The 21,510-nt window shown below is 43.6% G+C and overlaps 1 protein-coding gene across 1 annotated transcript; it reads left to right on the top strand.

Annotated features, from left to right (window-relative positions):
- The first annotated feature begins 5,126 nt into the window (after positions 1 to 5,126).
- Positions 5,127 to 17,328, top strand: LOC147117428 (anterior gradient protein 3-like). Its single transcript, XM_085988412.1, has 8 exons — positions 5,127 to 5,233; positions 5,412 to 5,588; positions 5,744 to 5,807; positions 7,216 to 7,268; positions 7,433 to 7,509; positions 13,504 to 13,567; positions 13,680 to 13,763; positions 17,066 to 17,328. Exons 2-8 carry the CDS (start codon positions 5,441 to 5,443, stop codon positions 17,113 to 17,115), a joined length of 540 nt encoding a protein of 179 aa, XP_085844538.1. The 5' UTR covers positions 5,127 to 5,233; positions 5,412 to 5,440; the 3' UTR covers positions 17,116 to 17,328.
- Positions 17,329 to 21,510: the final 4,182 nt, after the last annotated feature.

Here is a 21,510-nt window from a genome sequence, read left to right as displayed (position 1 = left end):
CTCCGTATCCCGTAGGGGAATATGCGTGAATAACCTTTTGTAATCTTGCTTATTCATGACCGTCAACGCCGATCCGGTGTCCAATTCCATCTTCACTTGGACTCCTGTTATCTGAAGTGTGACCCAGATAGTTTGTCGGTCAGCTTCCTTACTCACATTGTGAATTCTCAGACTACCCAGTTCCTTGCTGTTGGAGTCTGAATCCGAATTCTGTTCATCCGAACTCTTCTCAGCCACCTTATGTACCTTTCTGCACTTTTCCTGCGGTGACTTTTTGTTGCTGGTCTTCTTTCCTGACCGGCATACTTTAGCTATGTGACCAAGCTTGCCACATTTTCTACATTCCTGGTTTTTAAACCAGCATTGGTTCTGATCGTGTGTCGTCTTTCCACAACGATAACATTTCGTTGTACCCAAAGCCATTTGATCTACGCTGAGTACCGCTGCCTTCAGCTGCATTTCCGCAGTGCCTCTCGCTGCGGCTTCGTTCGATGCTGCAATAGTGACAGCCTTATCAAGTGTAAGATCATTCTCTTCAAGCAGCCGCTTTTGTGTTCCTTCTTTCGACAATCTACACACGAATTTGTCTCTCAGTGCCTCTGTCAGACTTTCCCCAAACTGACAGTATTTCGCTAGCTTACGCAGTTCAATTAAATACTCCGCGTTGCTTTCCTCTTTCAGTTGCGTTCTCGCATAAAATTTAGATCGTTCCACTAACATCAGCGGTGTGGGGTTCAAATGATTTTTCAGGACAGCAACAATTTTAGCGAAAGTCTGATCCGCCGGTTTAGCTGGTGATAGAAGATGCTTCAATAGCCCGTATGTCTTCGCACCCATTGAGTTTAGTAAGGTTAGTGCTTTATCTTCATCTGATATTTTATTTGCCTTACAATATATCTCTATGCGTTCTACATACGTGGCCCAATCTTCAACATCGGGATCGAAATCGTTGATGTTACCACGCTTAGGCTTCCTCGCAATCTTCTTGAGGAACAAAAGGAAATTTTTCTTTTATTTTTTTTCAAAATGGCGGTTTCCCACGCTTGTCTTCTTCCCCCGCCTACGAAAATGGCGGCTTCCCGCGTTTGCCTTTCTCCCCCGCTGGCTGTAATGGCGATTGCCGTATTGCTGTGTTCGCCCTCCCCAGCGGTTTTCAAATCGTGCCTCCCAGCCCCTCTTGCAGTCCGGTCCTTTCCCCCGGCTGCGGCTGAGTTCTCCGCGGTTTTTTTTATTTTCTCCCGCGCCTTACGCTGACCCGGTCGCTGTGCCTCACGGCCTCGGTAGCTGCCCGGCCTTTTTCACCGGTCGCGGTCGAGCTCTCTCTCGACGCTGTTGCGTCTCCCAGCCCGCTTGCAGCCCGGTCTTTTACACCGGCTGCGTTTGCATGCACCGCGGCTCCCGTGCCTTACGCTGACCCCAGTCTCAGCGCCTCTGGCCCCGACTTCTGTCCGGCTCTTTTTCCCGGCCGTGGTCGAGTTCTCCGCCCTTATATCCTCCGTTTTTCCCTCCCCTACTTCACGCCAACGTGGCCGACTTGCTGCTCGTCGCTGATCGGCTTACCCACCACCGTGATAGAAGGGATGATCACTGCCTGTTGCTGATGGAAGGCTTCGTGTCAGAATTCTTCCTTTGCTCTGCAGACCCGAGTCTTTTCTCAGCAGAATGATGAGGGCGGATGCCTCCTCTCGACGCCCGTTAAACTGCCTTGGATGTATCTCTGCCGCAGGGTAAGATCGTACTCGTCGCCACTGTTAAGTCTGTGTGTTATATTGAGAATTACTGCACAGACCACAAGAGTAAAATTTAACAGGTCTTTACTAGTCGAAGGTCAGGGCGGAACTGCCCAATAAATCATTACACAGCACTTATATACCGGTGTGGTCACCACCGGTATTACAGTATACAGCAGCCAAGATAAAGTAGTGCAACCCTTAAAATAGTTCTCTTAAAGGTGGAATGGTTACATACACTACAGTAGAGGGGTTTAGGGAGGGACCTTACAGGAGGAGGAGGAGGTGGAGTGGCAGAGGGGTTTAGGGAGGGACCTTACAGGAGGAGGAGGAGGTGGAGTGGCAGAGGGGGTTAGGGAGGGACCTTACAGGAGGAGGAGGAGGTGGAGTGACAGAGGGGTTTAGGGAGGGACCTTACAGGAGGAGGAGGAAGTGGAGTGACAGAGGGGGTTAGGGAGGGACCTTACAGGAGGAGGAGGAGGTGGAGTGACAGAGGGGATTAGGGAGGGACCTTACAGGAGGAGGAGGAGGTGGAGTGGCAGAGGGGTTTAGGGAGGGACCTTACAGGAGAAGGAGGAGGTGGAGTGACAGAGGGGGTTAGGGAGGGACCTTACAGTAGGAGGAGGAGGTGGAGTGGCAGAGGGGGTTAGGGAGGGACCTTACAGGAGGAGGAGGAGGTGGAGTGACAGAGGGGGTTAGGGAGGGACCTTACAGGAGGAGGAGGAGGTGGAGTGACAGAGGGGTTTAGGGAGGGACCTTACAGGAGGAGGAGGAGGTGGAGTGACAGAGGGGTTTAAGGAGGGGCCTTACAGGAGGAGGAGGAGGTGGAGTGACAGAGGGGTTTAGGGAGGGACCTTACAGTAGGAGGAGGAGGTGGAGTGGCAGAGGGGGTTAGGGAGGGACCTTACAGGAGGAGGAGGAGGTGGAGTGGCAGAGGGGGTTAGGGAGGGACCTTACAGGAGGAGGAGGAGGTGGAGTGGCAGAGGGGTTAGGGAGGGACCTTACAGGAGGAGGAGGAGGTGGAGTGGCAGAGGGGTTTAGGGAGGGACCTAAGCAGCTGAAGGTGATGCGCAAAAGGTCAGAGTCAGAGGAACAGAGAGTTCTGGGAAAAAGCTTGTAGGGCTCGAGGAGGTTACAGAGGTAGGATGGGTCAAGGCCGTGAAAGGATCTAAATATAAGAATGAGAATTTTGAAGCATTGTGTGACCAGGTAACAATGTAGATCAGTGAGCAGGGTAATGGGTGAACGGGACTTGTGTGGGATAGAATACAGGCAATAGACTTTTGGATGAGAGGCCGTGTGAAAAAAAAATTGCGGCCAAAGGGAAACAGCAAAAAATGTTATCAACAAATTAGGAAAAGAGAATCATTGAAGAGGATTTGGACCATCTCAGAATTGAACATAGGTAGATTATGATGGTTGAATGAAAAAGTTGATTAATGAATACTTTGCTTCAGTACTTAAAGAGTGAAGGAAGTCTTCAAAGGCATGCAGTTGAGGAGGTTAAAATTGCAACCAATTGATATATGTATTAAAAAATAATAGGGGACTGGTTCTTAATAGTCTGAGGGCCATTAAATGTTCAGGACCAGAAGGTATGTGTTCCATAATACTGAAGGAGGTCACTGAGAAAATAGCAGATGGACCAACCACGTTTTTTCAAAATTCATTAGAAATAGGAGCTATGCCAAACGACTGAAGGGTGGCAAATATCACACCTCTGTTCAAAAAAGGGGGGTGAGATAGTCAGGTAATTAAAAAAAACAGTTAACCTTGCATTAGTGGTTGGAAATTATTAGAGACCATTATTAGATAAAATAATTAAATAATTGGAAAAGCATAGACTGGTCACAGATTTTCAATATGGATTTGTGAAGGGTATGTTGTGTTTGACTAGTCTGATTGAATATTTTGAGACAATAATGGAAAGTAAAGATGAGGGAATTCAGTAGATGTAGTTTTTGTAGACTTTCAGATCTAGTTGATAAAGTGCTGCGTAAGAAATTGGTTGAGAAAATTAAAACAGAAAATGGCAATATGGACAAAGAGATGACTGAAATCAGATAGCAAAGGGTTGCATTAAATAAATGCTTCTAAGGCTTGGGTCAGTAGCTACTGGAGTTCCCCATGGATCAGTATTGGGACCACATTTGTTTTTTACGTATATAAATGATCTGGACGTAGACAAAGATGGGTGCATCTCAAAGTTGGCTAATAATGCAAAACTGAGAAGAGTAGCAAACTGTCAGAAACATTGCAAGAGACTACTAGAGAACATAAACAGGCTGGGCAATGGGCAGATAAGTGCCAGATCCAGTTTAATAGAGAAAAATGTGAGGTAATATAGTTTGGGAACATGTATAGAGAATTGAAATATACCTTAAATGGTAAATTTCCCAATGCATTGGAGGAGAATAAGGATCTAGATGTACAGATAAAACATCCTTAAAAGTGGGTGGACAAATGAAATTTTAGGTTTATATTGAGGGGTCATATTCTCAAGATATGCATTGGGAGTAGGAGTTTAGAGGATATTTTTGTATACAAAGAGATACTGGAATGTGGAATGCTTCCTCACAAGTGGTACACATTGCTAAATTGATTACAGCATTCAAAAGGATAGTAGGTAATCACTTGAAGAAGAATATAAAAGGTACGTGGAGAACATAGGACAACTGGACTGTAAAACCAATCCCTGAGATCGGTCTAAATTCAGCACACATAGGGAGAGCCAATTGGCCTCCTCCTGCACTAAAATATCTATGTTTCACCATACAGAGGCATTACAACAATGCATGTGGATAAACTCCAACCATAGGCAAAAGAAGACACTGAAACCAGGCCTGAATAAATGCTTAATGGACCCCAGTTGTTGGCTTTAGAAACCATTAAGTGAAAATAGAAAATAATTTTTAAAAATACTTTTTGTTTAAACATAAATATTGTATTTGTCAAATAAATTAGATTTTCTGTAACAAAATATATAATAGATCCATAAATATTAGAGAGGCAATATTGGGGTGTTGCCACTGTTCATTTGAAACCAGATCTAAAGTTGTGAATCAGCACAATAGTCAATTGGAATGTAATTTTTAAATATTAGCATGCTGCCTGTAAAACTTTTAGCCAATAGCAGAAAGACCAGTCAGCTTTCAGAGCAATCAACAGACACTGATTTGAATTGCCCAATGATTTGAACAGGTGCCAAGTTTTCTAAATAATTCACTATCTCTGTTTAAACTTGCAAAACTGCACCTAAGAAACTTTACTTTGAAAATTCTAAGCTCAAAAGTTATAAAATGAACATATCTACTTACAGAAGTGACGATAAATAATCTAAACAAAGCCCATTCTTCCTGCATTCCCAAATTGGGGAGGGCGATGAAAGGATGGTGACCAATGGGGTGGCGAACATTCAGGTATATATTTGGGAACATAACACCACTGAATCACAGCACGGTTTTAAGAGTACCCAGCTCGGAGCCACTGTTAAGCCGCCGCAGGTAAGCAGGAGATACAGCCTTCACTTTTGATTTTTACTCAAAAGGGGAAATCATTTTTCACAATCTAAAAGATTTGCTAAACTTTTTTTGTCTCTCTTTGGAATTATTCAGTCGCGACTTTACGTTGCAGAATTGTCAGAACCCATTATTTTGCTAATTCTGCGTTCTGTGTCTCTAGTAATCTGCTTGAAGTTGAATCTCCTCAGGATGGCTGGTCTTCCGCTTTCCCTTCTGGTGCTGCTGGCGGCTGTCTCGTGTTGTCTGGCCAGAGGTACCAGTGGATCGAAGACTGTGAGTCCTCCGTCTAAGAACGAGAGTGCAAAAGAGAAGGCCTGCCCTCCCAGTTTTTCCAGAGGTAAGGTCGCTGCAACTTCTCACATCGCATCGGGCTGGCTTCCATCGCTTGACTAGTATTTTTCTATCTGCAGTTTGTTCAATGCACTTGTTTCCCTCACACTTTTCCTGTGATATTGTCTACAGCATAATATTTGCATATCTTATTTATCGTAGGATGGGCCGACGAAGTTAATTGGGTTCAGACCTACGAAGAAGGGCTGTACACAGCCAGAAGGAGGTAATGAATGCAGGCTTTCTAACCAAAAGCGCTCTCTGGTGTCTGTCGGTACTGTTCCTACATCTCGGCGTACTTCTCCCTTCTCTCGATTCACTGGATTTTCATATATAAACACACACATCACATTAGCTGTATGAGTGGAATAAGGCCAGGGATGATTGATAGACAAGTGGTACAAGCGGCGGTACCTGGCGAGGGAGATCGCAGGAATGAAACTTAAACTTTGGAAAACAAACCGCACTTTTCTGGTGAGGAGGGGGGTGGGGTTAACAGAAGGAAATAGCAACAGGCGCTTCAAGGTACTGATGTGGGGGGGGGTTACATACAGAAGGGAGGAAAATCCATGAAATGTATAGTTAGAAGGGGATATTGAAGTGCCAACGGGCAACCATTTGAAGAGATCATAACTAAAACAAGGAAATGTAGCTCTTGTCCCCGCCCAAAAAACTCCGCAGAATTTGCAAAAGTGGATTGTAGGAGGAAATAAATGTGCAGAACATTCTCCGAGAAATACCAGAAGATTATGCAAAACATGAAGTGTAGCATTGTGTACCTTGATTTGTTGCTAGTTTCCTGGTCTAGGTTTTCTTAAGTCATGAAGTTTGTGCAGTGTCTTGGGAGTCTTTGTGGCACAATACACTAACAGGTATAGTTTAGCGCCCCTGGCATGGTGAATTGTACATGGTTTGTTGAAAGCACAAGTTTGGTAAGTTGAATGTTTTTTTTGTTCTGTAATGTTATGCCCCCCTGATCCCCAATTTTGTCTATTGCCACGAGGAGCTCAGAATCCCTAAAATATTAGGCCCTGCCACTCCTTGGGGAGAGAGAGTGACAGATGCCACTCTAGGATCTTCTGGCACATACTTATAGCAGTATTGACAGATGACTGAGTGCAATTTGTCTGCTGTCTCATGGCTAGGGAAAGGTGCATACTGTGGGAAGACTCCCAAAAATGGGTACAACCGACCTGCATCCTCAATCCAAAATCTTTTCTCAAATAGGAACTGATTTTTTTTTGACCCTGGAAAATCTACCGAGGTCAGGCCATGGCCAAACAGGCTGAGGCGAAGTTTGCCATAATGCAGATAACCAGGTAATCATCGATGAGGAAGGCCATTTGGCCCATCTTAATTCATCGATCCAGATAAATCTTAATTTATAGAATATGAATTTGAAGTTAAATAAGGGAAGCCAATTGTGAGAAACTATTTAGATCTCCAGTGCTGACTGAGCAACAAAAAAAAGTCAGCTCTTTCCCAAATTTAAACTTTTAAATATAAATATGTATTTCATGGGGTTTAAACATCAAAGTATGTGAAATTAATTACAGTACTCCTTAGTTTATTTGCTTCTATTGGCTAGATAATTTTGTATTCAAAAAAAATGTATTGTACTTTTCCCATTTTAGCAACCGACCTTTAATGGTCATCCACCACTTAGAAGACTGCCCATACAGTCAAGGTGAGTGATCTCTTCAACAAACAAGTTAATTCCCTATATTGTTATTCATCATGGTTTTTCAGTAAAATAGCTGCTGAAAATGTTTTGGTATGAAAAAATTCACTACCACTTCATCCAGAAAAGTTTGTTGCATTGACTTTCCTGTGACTTTTTTTTCCTAACAGCCCTGAAGAAAGCATTTGCCAAGAGTCAAGAAATTCAGAAAATGGCAAAAGAAGACTTTGTTATGCTTAATCTTGTGGTAAGTATGAAAATAAGATATTAAAAAGCACTTAATTAATAACAGCACAAATTCCAGAAACTATTAGGGGTATGAAGGTAATTATGAATGTTTTATTTTCTAAAACTATATAAACTTGTCCCCTTATCCTACCCTTGCAGTTTAACTTAAAATAATACTCCAAGATTAACTCTTTCCATACACTTTACCATTTTATATACCTTTAACATCTCCTTTCCAGATCAAAAAGCCCAGTTTCTCTAGTCTCTCATAGTGCATACTTTTGATACTAGGGATCAGCCTTGTGGCTCTTCTCTACAGTGTCCCAGTATATTTTCTTTCTTGACGAGCAGTACTGGACACAGGTGCTCCCTTCATTGTGTCTGGGCAACCAGAGCTGAACACAATAGTCAAGATGTGGTCTGACCAGAACATGGTATAATTTGATCACAACGTCTTTTTAACTTTTTGGCTTTTGAGTTCAACATCCGATTGGCGTTATTCATTGGTGTTCTACATTGCTTGAACATGTTGAGCTTTCAGACGCCTAGGTCTCTTTCAATTTCATCCTGAGCTATTTCAGCACTTTGGAGAATGAAATATGTATGTTGCTCAGTGTGCAATAGTTCACACTTGTCTGCAATAAATGTCATCTGCCATTGTTCACCTGCTCACATATATTTTGTTTAGCTCATTCTGTAATATCTGTGCTGCCTCCTTTGATTCCATTGCCTCTCCTGGTTTGGTATCCTCGGCAAATTTGACTAATTTACAATGAGTTTCTGAATGGAAGTCACTGATGTAAATTAGAAATAGCAGTGGTACAAACACTAAGCCCTTGGGCACCCTACCTCAACATGACACCTTTTTGTTATTTACCTTTCAGACAATTTCTTATCCAGTTCCAAGTTTTTCCCCTGTATCCCCCCCAGGTTCGATCTTAACTAATAGCTTTTCATGTAGAACCTTTACGAATGCCTTTTGAAAGTCTAGGTACACAGTACCGTAGGGATTAACACAATCCATTCGGGTTGTCTCTTCCTGAAAGGTGGTTGGTCAAGCAGGATTTTCCCCATCTAGAGGTGTCAGTTGCTGTTGTTGTACAGATAATCCTCAAGTGGATTCCCAATAATTGATTCTCCATTAAGACTAGGGCTGGATTTTGTCAATGGGGGTGAGTTGGGGGCGGGACTGCTGGTTGTCGGGTTTCAGTCCCGCCCCAACGACATCCAGCCAACCCCTGCTATTTTCCCTGATTGACCTTGTTAAGCTTGCCCAGCGGGCTTAGCAGGCCAATTAAGGGAAAGCTGGTGACAGAGGAAGTCAGCATATGACGTTTCATCTGTCAAATTTTTTGACAGATGAATTGACAGCTTTCAGAATCTGTCAAACACTGACCATCTCTGTTCTAAGGTGAGCCCTTGTACTGAAGGCTCACCAAACCTCTTTCCTCAGCAGAAATCAGATGGCTGCTGCATCTGAGAATGCCACAGCCATTCTGTCATCTCTGCCACTGAGATGAGGCACCTTCGGATCCCCAAGCGTTGAAGCCTGCAGGAAGAAGCAAAGGTAAGTTAAGCCCCTTCCCGCCTTGGAGATGGGTCCCTGCATGAGTCGGGGACCTGCCTCCTGGGAAGATGGCACGGAGGCGGGCTGGGAGCGGGGTTGGTACCGGCTCCCAATTTCTGCCATTTTCCCAGCAGGCCCACCTGCATACCCGCCTCCCAGGGGCTGACAAAACTCCCCCCATGGTATTTAATTACCTGTGTCTGTTTTGTCACCCCTTTTGAATATAGACCTCACATTAGCCAGTTTTCAATTTACAGGAAATTCCCCAGTGCCCATTAACTGCCTCAATAATTGTTAATGATTCACAAATAGTCCCTTGGGGATTATTGCCATCTAACCCTGGAGATTTATTTGTTTTAAGCTCCTTCAGTTTGTCTAGGACTTCCTTCTCATTTTAAATTAAAATCATTGGTCTTAGGTCACTGGTCTTGCAGTCAGAATCAGGGGAATTTATAATGGGGAACAAAGAAATGGCAGACCAATTAAATACATATTTTGGTTCTGTCTTCACAAAGGAGGACACAAATAACCTCCCAGAGATGTCAGGGAACATAGGGTCTGATGAAAGGGAGGAACTGAAAGAAATCAGTATTTGTAGGGAAATGGTGTTAGGGAAATTGATGGGATTGAAGGCCGATAAATCCCCAGGGCCTGATAATCTACATCCTAGGGTACTTAAGGAAGTGGCCCTAGAAATAGTTGATGCTTTGCTGATCATCTTCCAGCATTCGATGGAATCTGGAACAGTACCCATGGATTAGAGGGTAGCTAATGTTACCCCACTATTCAAAAAAGGTGGTAGTGAGAAAACGGGGAATTACAGACCAGTAAGCCTGACATCGGTAGTGGGGAAAATGCTAGAGTCCATTATAAAAGATGTACTAGCAGAGCACTTGGAAAACAGTGACAGGATCGGACAAAGTCGACATGGATTTACAAAAGGTAAATCGTGCTTGACTAATCGACTGGAATTTTTTGAGGATGTAACTGGTAAAATAGATAAGGGAGAACCAGTGGATGTGGTGTATTTCGACTTTCAGGAAGGCTTTTGATAAGGTCCCGCATAAGAGATTAGCGTGTAAAGTTAAGGCACATGGGATTGGGGGCAAGGTATTGACTTGGATAGAGAACTCGTTGGCAGACAGAAAGCAAAGAGTTGGAATAAACGGGTCTTTTTCCGAGTGGCGGGCAGTAACTAGTGGGGTACCGCAGGGATCTGTCCTTGGGCCCCAGCTATTCACAATATATATTAATGATCTAGACAAGGGAACTAGATGTATTATCTCCAAATTTGCAGACAACACAAAGCTGGGTGGGCGTTTGCTGTGAGGAGGATGCCGAGAAACTACAGGATGATTTGGACAGGTTGGGTGATTGGGCAAAAGCATGGCAGATGCAATATAACGTGGTTAAATGTGAGGTTATCCACTTTGGTGGCAAAAACAGGAAGGCAGATTATTATCTGAATGGCAATAGATTGGGAGAAGGGGAAGTGCAACGAGACCTGGGTGTCCTTGTGCACCAGTCGCTGAAGGTAAGCATGCAAATGGCATGTTTGCATTCGTAGCGAGAGGGCTTGAGTACAGGAACAAGGATGTCTTGCTCCAGTTGTACAGGGCCTTGGTGAGACCACATCTTGCGTATTGTGTGCAGTTTTGGTCGCCTTATCTGAGGAAGGATATTCTTGCCATGGAAGGAGTTCAGTGAAGATTCACCAGGCTGATACCTGGGATGGCAGGAATGACATGAGGAGAGATTGGGTCAATTGGGCTTGTACTCGCTGGAGTTTAGAAGAATGAGAGGGGATCTCATTGAAACTTATAAAATTCTGACAGGACTGGACAGACTAGATGCAGGAAGGATGTTCCCAATGGTCGGGGTCCAGAACCAGGGGTCACAGTCTAAGGATAAAGGGTAGGCCATTTAGGACAGAAATCAGGAGGAATTTCTTCACCGAGAGAGTGGTGAACCTGTGGAATTCTCTACCACAGAAGGCAGTAAAGGCCAATACATTAAATATATTCAAGGAGTTGAATATATTTCTTAAGGCTAAAGGGATCAAGGGATATGGGGAGAAAGCAGGGACAGGGTACTGAATTTGGATGATCAGCCATGATCGCATTGAATGGCGGAGCAGGCTCGAGGGGCCGAATGGCCTACTCCTGCTCCTATCATCTGTTATCTCTGAGGGGGGCATGTTGCTCATGTTTTCCCCTGAGAATACTTTAAGAAAAGAATAATTTTGAATGTTTGCTATTTCATAATGGAAATATTAAGTGACAGTGAGAACAGGAAATAAGGTTTTGTGCAGTGTATGCAGAGGTGAGATTTGTAATACGTTACATATTTTGTGTGTATATAAATGTTTTGCATCTGACACATCAGTGGAGTGCGGGAAAGTCTTGATATGCAGAAATATTTATAGGGAGCAAAGCATTCTGATTTGTCTCATCAGCAACTAATCAAAAAACACTTATCTCACTGTCCTTGAGCACATCTCTTTCAGAAGTTGCTTCCAAGTCCTTTCAGTGGCCGAGATACTTACTCATCCAAACCCCTCTAGACCCCCTAAAAATACAATTTGACATATCAAATACCTGAGAAAATTATAGAAATATTAAATGAGTCCAGAAACTCCCCATACTATCTTCAAATGCTTGCCAGACCCATCAACCTCCAACCCCGCCCCTTTCCTCTAGGGCCTATACTATACTGTTCCCAGTGCTGCAGTTTTCCATCTGGACCTTCCCTCGATGACTTTCCTTCTTCCATGCATGCACAGAAGTGCCTGTTTTGGAATGTCACACACCCATGGAATATCTATTCCCTGCACTACTGTTTTCTATATTCATGAAAGCCATGCATTGATTCACACCCTCTCCAAAAATGCTCCCAGTACTACCCTTCCTGCTTGAAAATTCTCAATGCCATTTTCATCTAAGGTGACTTTCCCCAACACCCAGCTTCATATTTATATTTTTTATACCTCAAAATTCTCTACCATCCCAAACATACTGTGAGTTGCAGTTTTGATACCCATTTCACAACTGACTTTTTCTTTCTCTGCTATGTAGAGATAATTAGAGGTTTCAATCTGCCCTTCCAATTTCTCTTTCTGCAGTAATAGTAGGCTTCAATGGTACTGACATTTCACACGATGGAAGAACAGAATGATAATTAATAGGATTGTGCTGGTTGAAATGCGAAAGAACAGAGAAAAACATTTTCGATGCCAGTTCAGACAAACATGAAAATTTTGGTAGCTAGAGATTGGCAATGTTGACCTTTACCTTATACGTCATACAGCACAGAAGGGAACCATATACGTCATACAGCACAGAAGGGAACCATATACGTCATACAGCACAGAAGGGAACCATATACGTCATACAGCACAGAAGGGCACCATATACGTCATACAGCACGAAGGGAACCATATACGTCATACAGCACAGAAGGGAACCATATACAGCACAGAAGGGAACCATATACGTCATACAGCACAGAAGGGAACCATTCAACCCATTGTGTCTGTATGAGGATTGGTTCCCCACCCCCCAACCCCCCCAGGGTTTTGGGGTGGAATTTCCATGGGTTGCTTTGAGTATATAACTGTGATTTCAAACAATAACTAACATAGATCTTTGTTTTTCAAATACTAAATAATAGTGTAATGATAAGAAACCTTCCTGAAGTTTACTTTTGAAACCAAAGCCATGCTAACATCTTGGTTAGATCGGGTCCACAGTGCAAGGCTGCCCCATATGCACTTTCTATGTATGATTGTGGGAACGGTGGAAAATGTGAGGGGCAAGCAAAATAAAAAGTACAGTAATCAAGACTCTATTTTGAATAGAATTGCATTGTTCTCTACACACTGACCAGTTCACAGTTTTTGGTGCAACCTACTGGCTATAGAACTAGCATGTCATAGTCTTCAGTAGGGCACTTGTTGGAATCTCAGTCTCCGGTGTATTTTTTTTTAAATTTGCTTATGGGACCTGGGCATTGCTGGCAAGGCCAGCATTTATTACCCATCCCTAATTGCCCTTGAGAAGGTGGTGGTGAGCCACCTTCTTGAACCGCTGCAGTCCGTGCGGTGAAGGTACTCCCACAGTGCTGTTAGGGAGGAAGTTCCAGGATTTTGACCCAGGATTTACATGTGGGCTTCCCTGTGTGAATTTTTCAGTCAGCTGGGCCATTTGGGGAATAAAAGAAAACCAGACGAGGAGGTATCCATTCATGCTACATCTCTTATGCATGCCCCAGCACATTGATTAAAGAGCAGATTGGTGCTATCTACAGACCGGTTTATAAGTTGCATCCTTTTTTTTAAATATGTGCTTTAGTATTGTTTGCATTACTGATTGACACTGCTATATGTAACTTTTGATTCTAATTTATGACAAAACTACTACTGCAACTAAATCTTCATTTTCATTACAGTTTGAGACAAACGACAAAAATTTGTCCCCTGACGAACAGTACGTTCCCAGGATAATGTTTGTAGGTAAGAATTGTAAACCTATTTTGTTAATGATGGATATTGGTATGTTGATTAGTATTCCAGTATTTAACTACTGTATGTGTAAGTATTGAGTGTCTTTTTTCTTTGAATACAGATCCTTCCTTGACCGTGAGAACAGATATCGTAGGGAAGTATTCCAATCGTAAATACACTTATGAGCCTGATGATATTGACCACTGTAAGTTTAAGTTGCTTCTATTAAACAAATGTAAATATATTTGTTGTCACAATCCTTAATGTTTTACACCCAGTTATCTCTTTTCAATTCTGAAATGCACACTGGGCATTTTTGAGAAGGTTAGTGTCTGTAAATATTATTTAGAGGTACTTTTCTGAAATTGCATTCCCGGCATAGAGCCTCGCTCACAGGAATGCACATCTCTCTTCTCGCGCCCCCCCCCCCCCAACAATTTTCACATATCACACCCAAATTCCCAATTATACCCTTCCAGCAGGCAAAGCTCCATGCTGGGAGCTCCGTTTCATCAAATTATCCCTAAGGTTTACAACAGTACTCCTAGCTAAGTGTATTTGTAACGGTTAGTAGTGAATCAGTGTTATTGCATAAGAGTAAATTTTAAAATTAGTACTCCTGGTGTAGAGCTGCACCAATTGGGAATTCAGGTGAGGTCAGTGGACCTTCCCAGATTTTCTAACCATTATAAAGAGTGGATGAAAAATCTTATGTTGTCTGCAAGCTTAAAATTCCGATATGTAAACACAGCAGGTAAAACTGCATCGCAAGCACAAATAACCTCTACCCTTCATTTTCATGTCTGCAATATGTTTACTTCCTATAATGGCTGCTTTTACCTGATGAGGTAATTAGTCACCTTAAGCCACTCGGTGTACCTATTTTGAGTTATATAATTCAGATGGATTCTGGGTTTGACCTTTGGTTTCAGACCTGGTCTCTGCTTGTTCAGCCAATTTCAGCTGGAGTGGTAATTGGGATGCTGCAGTTTTAAGTTTCCTTGGGTTATAGAAGGTAGAAAAAAAATCCAAGGTACCTGCTCCTGCTCCTGATTGTTATTCAGTAATTATTGTTGGCAGTGTAAATTTAAGGTGATTCAGGATTGGTCTTAGCTGTGATGTCTACTGGCAATCACCGCTTCAGTTTGCACAAGGTACTAGAGGATTACTAGTGCCTGTGGGACCATGTCCAAATGGCACAAACCAGACATAAAATTGTGGGGGACACTTGTGATTTCCTGATATGTGCTTCCAGCAGGCAATGCGCCAAGCTAGGAGTGCACATTAGGAACGTTGACCTTCTAGGTCTTCCTCAATGGAGTTGCATTATTTGGTCAACTCCTCAGGGTGCATTATAACCACAGTTTTTTTTTTTGCTTGTAGAAGTCACTGGAGAAAATTGCATTATTCTTTAATTGATTTAGCAGGTCTGCGTTTTGACTGTTTAACATTTCAAAATTTACAATCTCTTGATGGCAAAAACTAGGCTAAAAGTATCCATGGACTATTTAAAGCTATTCAGTACTTTGTATTTTAAAATCTGTGATCTGTGTAGTTGCATTACTTCATTTGTTGAGATTAAAGAAACTGGGGCTCTTTTCATTAGACCAGAAAAAGTAAGAGGTATTCAAACTATGAAGGGTTTTGACAGGGGAACAAAGGGGGGGGGGGAAAAAGGTTTCTGCTGATCAGTAGGTCAGTAATTAGAGGTATACATTAAGATCATCAAAAGAACAAAGGTAGAGGCTAGAAGTTTTTTTCGTATGCAGAGGCTTGTTAGAACATGGATGCTCTACCAGAAACAGTGGTGAAAGCAGAATCCATAATAGCTTTTAGAAGGGAAATGGACAAACATCTGGGAAAAATAATTAAGAGGGTATGGGGAAAGGGTAAAGGATGAGACTAAGTGTATAGCTTGTTGAGTGAGCCAACACAGATGCAATGGGCTGAATGGCCATCTTCTGTCCTTGGCCATCTCCTGTCCTGTAAAAATTTTATGATTCAGTGATTTGGCTTCATAAAAACTGAAGAGAAAGGCAAGAAATCTAAGGCATTAGCCTTAATGCTGCAATGTCAGATTGCCATTCATTGAAAATGGGATTGAATATAGAGTGCAACTAGTGTCCAAATTCAGTACCATCTATGGCTAAACTCTTAGCTAAACTATATTGTAGAGCACCTCCTGCTGGCAGGAGTATTATCCCACCATATTACATCCACCTCATCGCAGACAATACAAAGTGGTGCTGTCAGATTTTGGGAAAAGAAACCTGTGCCGCAAACCATTCCATGCTGTCAGTTGAAGTAGAGTGCGCAAAAAAGAAAACTGGATTTGAACTGCGGTTTAAACTAGGCTTAAAAGATAGATATCTGAAATGTGGATTCTCTACCTCGTATGCCAAAAAATCCATCCTGAGTTTTTCAAATGTGATATTTTATAAACCTCTATTACATTTACACCAGATTTCTTCAGGTCCTGCATCACTATCAGTCCCATAACCAGGCTTGAGTCTCTTTCAAACTGGAGTGTGCCTTTACCAGGCAAGATCTAAAAGTAGCACAAACCAGGGGTTGAATAGAGAATCCTTATGACTACATTCCAGTTTACTGGAATATCTTGCATGCTGCCACCATGATCTCTCCCACTCCAGAAGACCAAATACATTCTATCAGATCATAGCTCAGACTATCAACAAATAGATACACTTATCGTTAAGCAGGTAAATGATCAGTACTCAGTACCTGTAGCATATTTATAGTAATTACAGACATTACTACTTTCCTCACTATATCAAAACAATAAAGGTGTTTCACCTGCACTGACCCTCAACATCAAATTGATCCTGGAAACATGATCACCACTTCTTACATAGTAGAACACTACTATGGAATCTTTGATTAGTTTCATACCCCTGATGGTCTCAGAATGAATGAGTGACTTCCTGTTGCAATGTAGCCAAAGATTAACCACATTTCTATGATGATATCCCAGAATAAAGGGAATTAAAAGCAAGTTCTTCTAATAACTACATTTTGGTGGTCAGACATTCACGGGATTTAAAATGGTGTTTTCCCCACATCAATACAACCACCAGACAATCGTACTGTAAATCGTCCACAGAATGCTTGTAATTAATTGGAATGGCTTGACTTTTCTGCATGAGAAACTCAACTACTTAGAATCCTGAAATCACAGGTTAATCAAACACTTGCCCAGGTAGTTATCAGGGATATTAATTGAGCCTGCAGTCAACAGATGTTAGCATTATTAAGCTGCCCTTTTGTTCCACAAGAACAACCATTAGGCTCACATTGATGCCGATGGTCTACAAGGCTGGGATTTGAGTTCTCTACAGCCTACAGAAATAACAAGCTGTAACCAATTTAACAGAGATCAGAGAAAGAATCCAATAAGTAATCTGCCACAGACAAAAATGCTTCATTTTTTTGTCACAACATTTAAATTATACAAAATATCTGAATAACTTATTTTCTTTTTATCTTTAGTGATTGCAAACATGAAGACGGCCAAAATACTGTTGAAACATGACTTATAAGAAGTTGAAGTCATCTATCTACCATAAGCGTTATTAATTATTTCTGTTCAACACTTGTAACCATAACAAGCTCATTGTGTAGAGTCATTGTATGTCATTGCCCCAATATTGTACTGATGTGTGCAGAAAAGGTGTAAATACGTTCTCCCAATATTGGGCATTTCAACTTGTAAGCAATGACATTTTAATAAATCTTTTTTGATACCAATGCGAGTATGTGCACAGCTTCTATCATTCTTAAGTGAAAAGACTAAGGCCTAGAAATTCACTTGGGCGCGGGCAGCTCGCTTGCGCCCAAAAGTTAGCGCTGGGCGGGGAGGCATTAGCGCACGCCGTATATTCGTCTTCTGCGCCCCAATTCAGAAGCGGGCGCTATACCAGGGTGTGCCCGCCTCCGTTTGGGGCGCTGCAACTGAATATCGGCGCGCTAGTTGCCGCAGCGCCACCCGATGCGGTGCGGCAGGCTGCGGTACTGCAGGCCTCCTTCTCTTAAGGGGGAGGTGCCTGCAACGGCCGGAGCCACGACCGCGAGAGCTGGCAAAAGAGCCCGGCACAACGGAGAAGTGCCGGGCTCCACGGAAACCAGCCGGCAATGCCGCGGGGGGGGGGGGTGGAGGAGGCCGGGGAAGGAGGTGCGGGCAGGCGGCCGCCGAAAAAGCGGCCGGCCGCACCTTCCGCTTTAAAGCGCCCCACTATGGCAGCAGGACGGCCCCGTTTTCTGGTCGCTGTTTGCGCCCGCTTCGGAGGAGGTGGCCGCAAATAAATATGGGGATCGGCGCCGTTACGGGCCACCGCGCACACCGATGACGTCATCGGTCCCGGCGCAGCGCTAACGGCTACCGCCGCCAATACCGCTGTACTCAATTTCCGCGCTACCACCCCGCCGGCGCAAAAGACCTCTTTAGGCGCTAAGTGGGCGCAAGGCCCACTGAATTTCTAGGCCTAAGAGTTTCTATTATGTGATTTTGTGGTCTATTTACAGTTTAAAATATGAAAAAAAACTTGCATTTATATAGCGCTTTTCATGACCTCAGGATGTTCCAAAACATTTTACAGCCAATAAAGTACTTTTGAAGTATAGTCACTATTCTGTGACATGCCTCAAACTGATAACCATTAATACTTGTTTTTAAAGATGGGTTAGCAAGTAATGCTTAGTGATTCATGATCCTTATAATGGAGAATACAATTACAAGATGATTACATTCTTTAATAGTTAATTTTTGTACATCACATTGCAAATAATAATTTGTTTATTTTCCTCAATTACCCATCCCTTTTAGCAGGTATAATGCAGCTTTTAATATTTTGGATGTTTTCTTTTAAAACATTTTACTAGATAGTGCTTCCTAGTGTTTAAGTCAGATATCAAATGGATACCTGACTGAAGAACCTAAATTATGGAACAAAAGAAATCCTATATGATTTTTCAGTTATTAATGCATCCCAATGTATTTAATCTCCTGTAAAATTAATTGCTACAGATGAGATTGGAGAAACTGGAGCTCCACTAATGGTGGAGCAAAGGTGGGAGGGAAATGATTGGATATGCCTTCCAACTGTCACAGTGGTATGGCAGCAAATTAACCTTGAACAACCTCTCGGGTTACCGAGCGAGTTCCCTGAATAGCAAGAATAAAAGAATCGATTGATAACTATACTATGCACAACAATACGCCTCCCAAACAAACTATTATATCCACAATTGTCCTGGTCAAGTACACACATAATTCCAGCATCACACAAACAAGGCAGCTCCCTGATATTGTTACTGTTTTCTATGGCGTTTATGCCAAATTTCCTGGGGCCTAGAAATTGGGTATAGCCCCGCCAGCACGTTTGCGCCGAAAATTTTGCGCCCGCCGCAGAGCCAGTTGTGCCCGCCCCATATTCACTTTCAGTGCCCCAAAGCGGAACCGGGCGCTGGTACAGGGTGTGTCCGCCCCGCTTGGGGAGCTGAAAGTGAATTTCAGCGCTCCCGGTCCCGCTGCGCCACCCGATGCGGTGCGGCAGGCTGCTGTACTGCAGGCCTCCCCCTTCTCTTAAGGGGGAGGTGCCTGCAACGGCCGGAGCCCCGATTGCAAGTGCCGGCAAAAGAGCCCGGCACAACGGAGAAGTGCCGGGCTCCACGGAAACCAGCCGGCAATGCCGCGGGGGGGGGTGGAGGAGGCCGGGGATGGAGGTGCGGGCAGGCGGCCGCCGAAAAAGCGGCCGCCCCGCACCTCCACCTTAACTTGCGCCGCTAAGGCTGCAGTAAGGACCCGGTCTCCCGATGTTGTTAGCGCCCGCCACGGAAGAGGCGGCCGCTACTGAAGATGGGGATCGGCGTGGTTTCGGGCGGTACCGGGGCACTGCGCACACCGATGACGTCATCGGTGCCGGCGCAGCGCTACCGGCTAACGCCGATGTTAGGGCCCACCTAATTTCGGGCACAACGCAACTTCCGGCGCAACCCACTCTTTCGCCCCTAATTGGGCGCAAACGCAACTGAATTTCTAGGCCTGGGACTTTGCAGCTCTTCTGAAAAAGTTGTAAGATTATTATTTTTGTTTGCCCCTACATTTAGGGAAATACCCCTATTACTAGTTCTAACCTTGAGTGGAGACAACAACCATAGAAACTGGTACTAAGCACTTTATGTAAGGAACAGCTATTAGATTCATAGATGAAGTTTGACTCTTAGAACAGAAATTAAACTGCAGTCAGGAACAGATGGGGGAAGTGTCAGCAAGGCCAATTAACAAACGCCAAAATGATAAGGTCATAAAATGCAAGGAAACATGGGAAGATCACACTAGCTAGACAATACGAAGCCATAAAATGCCCTTGAAGAAACTTGACAAAACATTCTTCAAAGAGGAAAGGCCTCGGCAGCCATGCAGAAAGAGAGAGATGTTTTCCCGCATCACACTTGGGATATAGATTAAGTATAGGTGACATTAAATAAATCACGGCCCACCGAAATAACTATAAATATAGAGGGCTGAGAGCAGAAGTCAAACAGTGAGGGGGGAAGGCTTCTTCGAGGTGGAAATCAATGCTGGCTCAGGTCTAACACCTTGACTAAGTTTAGCCTCTGAGGTGGATCAATGCTGGCTCATGCCTAACACCTCCAACAGCCAGGGGGACGAATCAGCAGAGGTGACTGCTGTTGCTGACTGCAGAGACTTGCTGACCCAAGACCTCCACGCTGCCTCATCAGACATCCAACCAACCGTCCATCCAGTCGTGGCGTTCCACTTCAGGAGTCGTAGATCACTTTCTACTGTCACGGGTTGTATGTCTATTATACTCCGCTTAAACCATATATAATACCTGATTATGCTTTAAAACTGTAGCTCTTTAATAAGAGCCTTACAACTTCTAAGCCCTGTTGGGTAATCTGTGTGAGCCTGTGATCCTAATCTTACATTTATTCAATTGCCGAACGACAATAAACAACAAATCTAGATAAATAAAACACAGTTCAGAACACAGGGTGACCAAACCATTTTGTTCTGAAGGAGGGAGCCCTGGAGTGTCTACCGATGTGATTCTTTCTCATCTTCATCTTATGCCTCTTCATGTTGCCTTTCCTTGATGATTGCCTCTCCTCTCCCGAGAATAGATCACTTTGTTCTACTTTTTATACAATTTTGAAGTAACCTAAGCAATAACTAAATAAGGAGATTTTCTTTGTCTCAGCCTTGTGACTTCTGGCTAGCATAAAAAAAGGTTTCTTCTGCCCTCCTGCTGATGGCAATCTATTCCGGTTTCTTATCAGCAGAAAAAGGACTGTGGAATGTGGCTATCTGAACAACATTGTCTGTTCAACAGCTTACTGTTTTATTTCCATTTAGCCTACTAGTCCAAGGAGTCTTTGGGGGTTATTTTGGTGAAAGGGTGAAAACAGGTGCTAAATGGGTGCTGTGTTAATAAGTCATTCCTGTTTGAAAGTCTGGTTTTAGCACACAATTTTGGTCCTAATTGCTGATTACCATAATTTGAACTTGCCTGGAGATGCTAAATCAGACACCTGCAGGTTTAGCACTCGAGTGCTGATTAGACACAATTTTCGTGGAGCAGTATACGTGGGCTCCACGCACCCACTTCCACTGAAGGCGTGGAGTGGGCAGGCTAACACACGGCCACACGTTTCAGGATGGCTCACGGGTCGAGGGAGAGGGCGCACAGGTTCTCAGATGCGGTATTGGAGGTCCTGGTGGAGGAGGTCCAGAGAAGGAGGGATGTCCTGTACCCACAGGGGGGAAAGAGTCCACCGTGCCTTCCTGTCCCTCTCTCTTGCAGCAGCTGGTGCTGCTCTGCTTGGCCTCATGTCCTCCTCCCATTCCTCCTGCAAGCCAAGGGAGGCCCCTGGCAAGATGCCGATGACCAAACACTCCCTTTTTCCTGGTG

Source organism: Somniosus microcephalus, chromosome 5, assembly GCF_052327205.1.
Source record: "Somniosus microcephalus isolate GS21.2 chromosome 5, FLI_Smic_1.0, whole genome shotgun sequence".
Taxonomy (NCBI): domain Eukaryota; kingdom Metazoa; phylum Chordata; class Chondrichthyes; order Squaliformes; family Somniosidae; genus Somniosus; species Somniosus microcephalus.
This window is presented reverse-complemented; position numbering and strand designations above follow the sequence as displayed.

Excerpts from the sequence above, each read along its gene's own strand:
- LOC147117428 (XM_085988412.1), top strand. The coding sequence starts at position 5,441 with ATGGCTGGTCTTCCGCTTTCCCTTCTGGTGCTGCTGGCGGCTGTCTCG. Across the intron at positions 5,589-5,743 it reads CCCTCCCAGTTTTTCCAGAG|GATGGGCCGACGAAGTTAAT; the intron begins GTAAGGTCGCTG and ends TATTTATCGTAG. Across the intron at positions 7,269-7,432 it reads AGACTGCCCATACAGTCAAG|CCCTGAAGAAAGCATTTGCC; the intron begins GTGAGTGATCTC and ends TTTTCCTAACAG.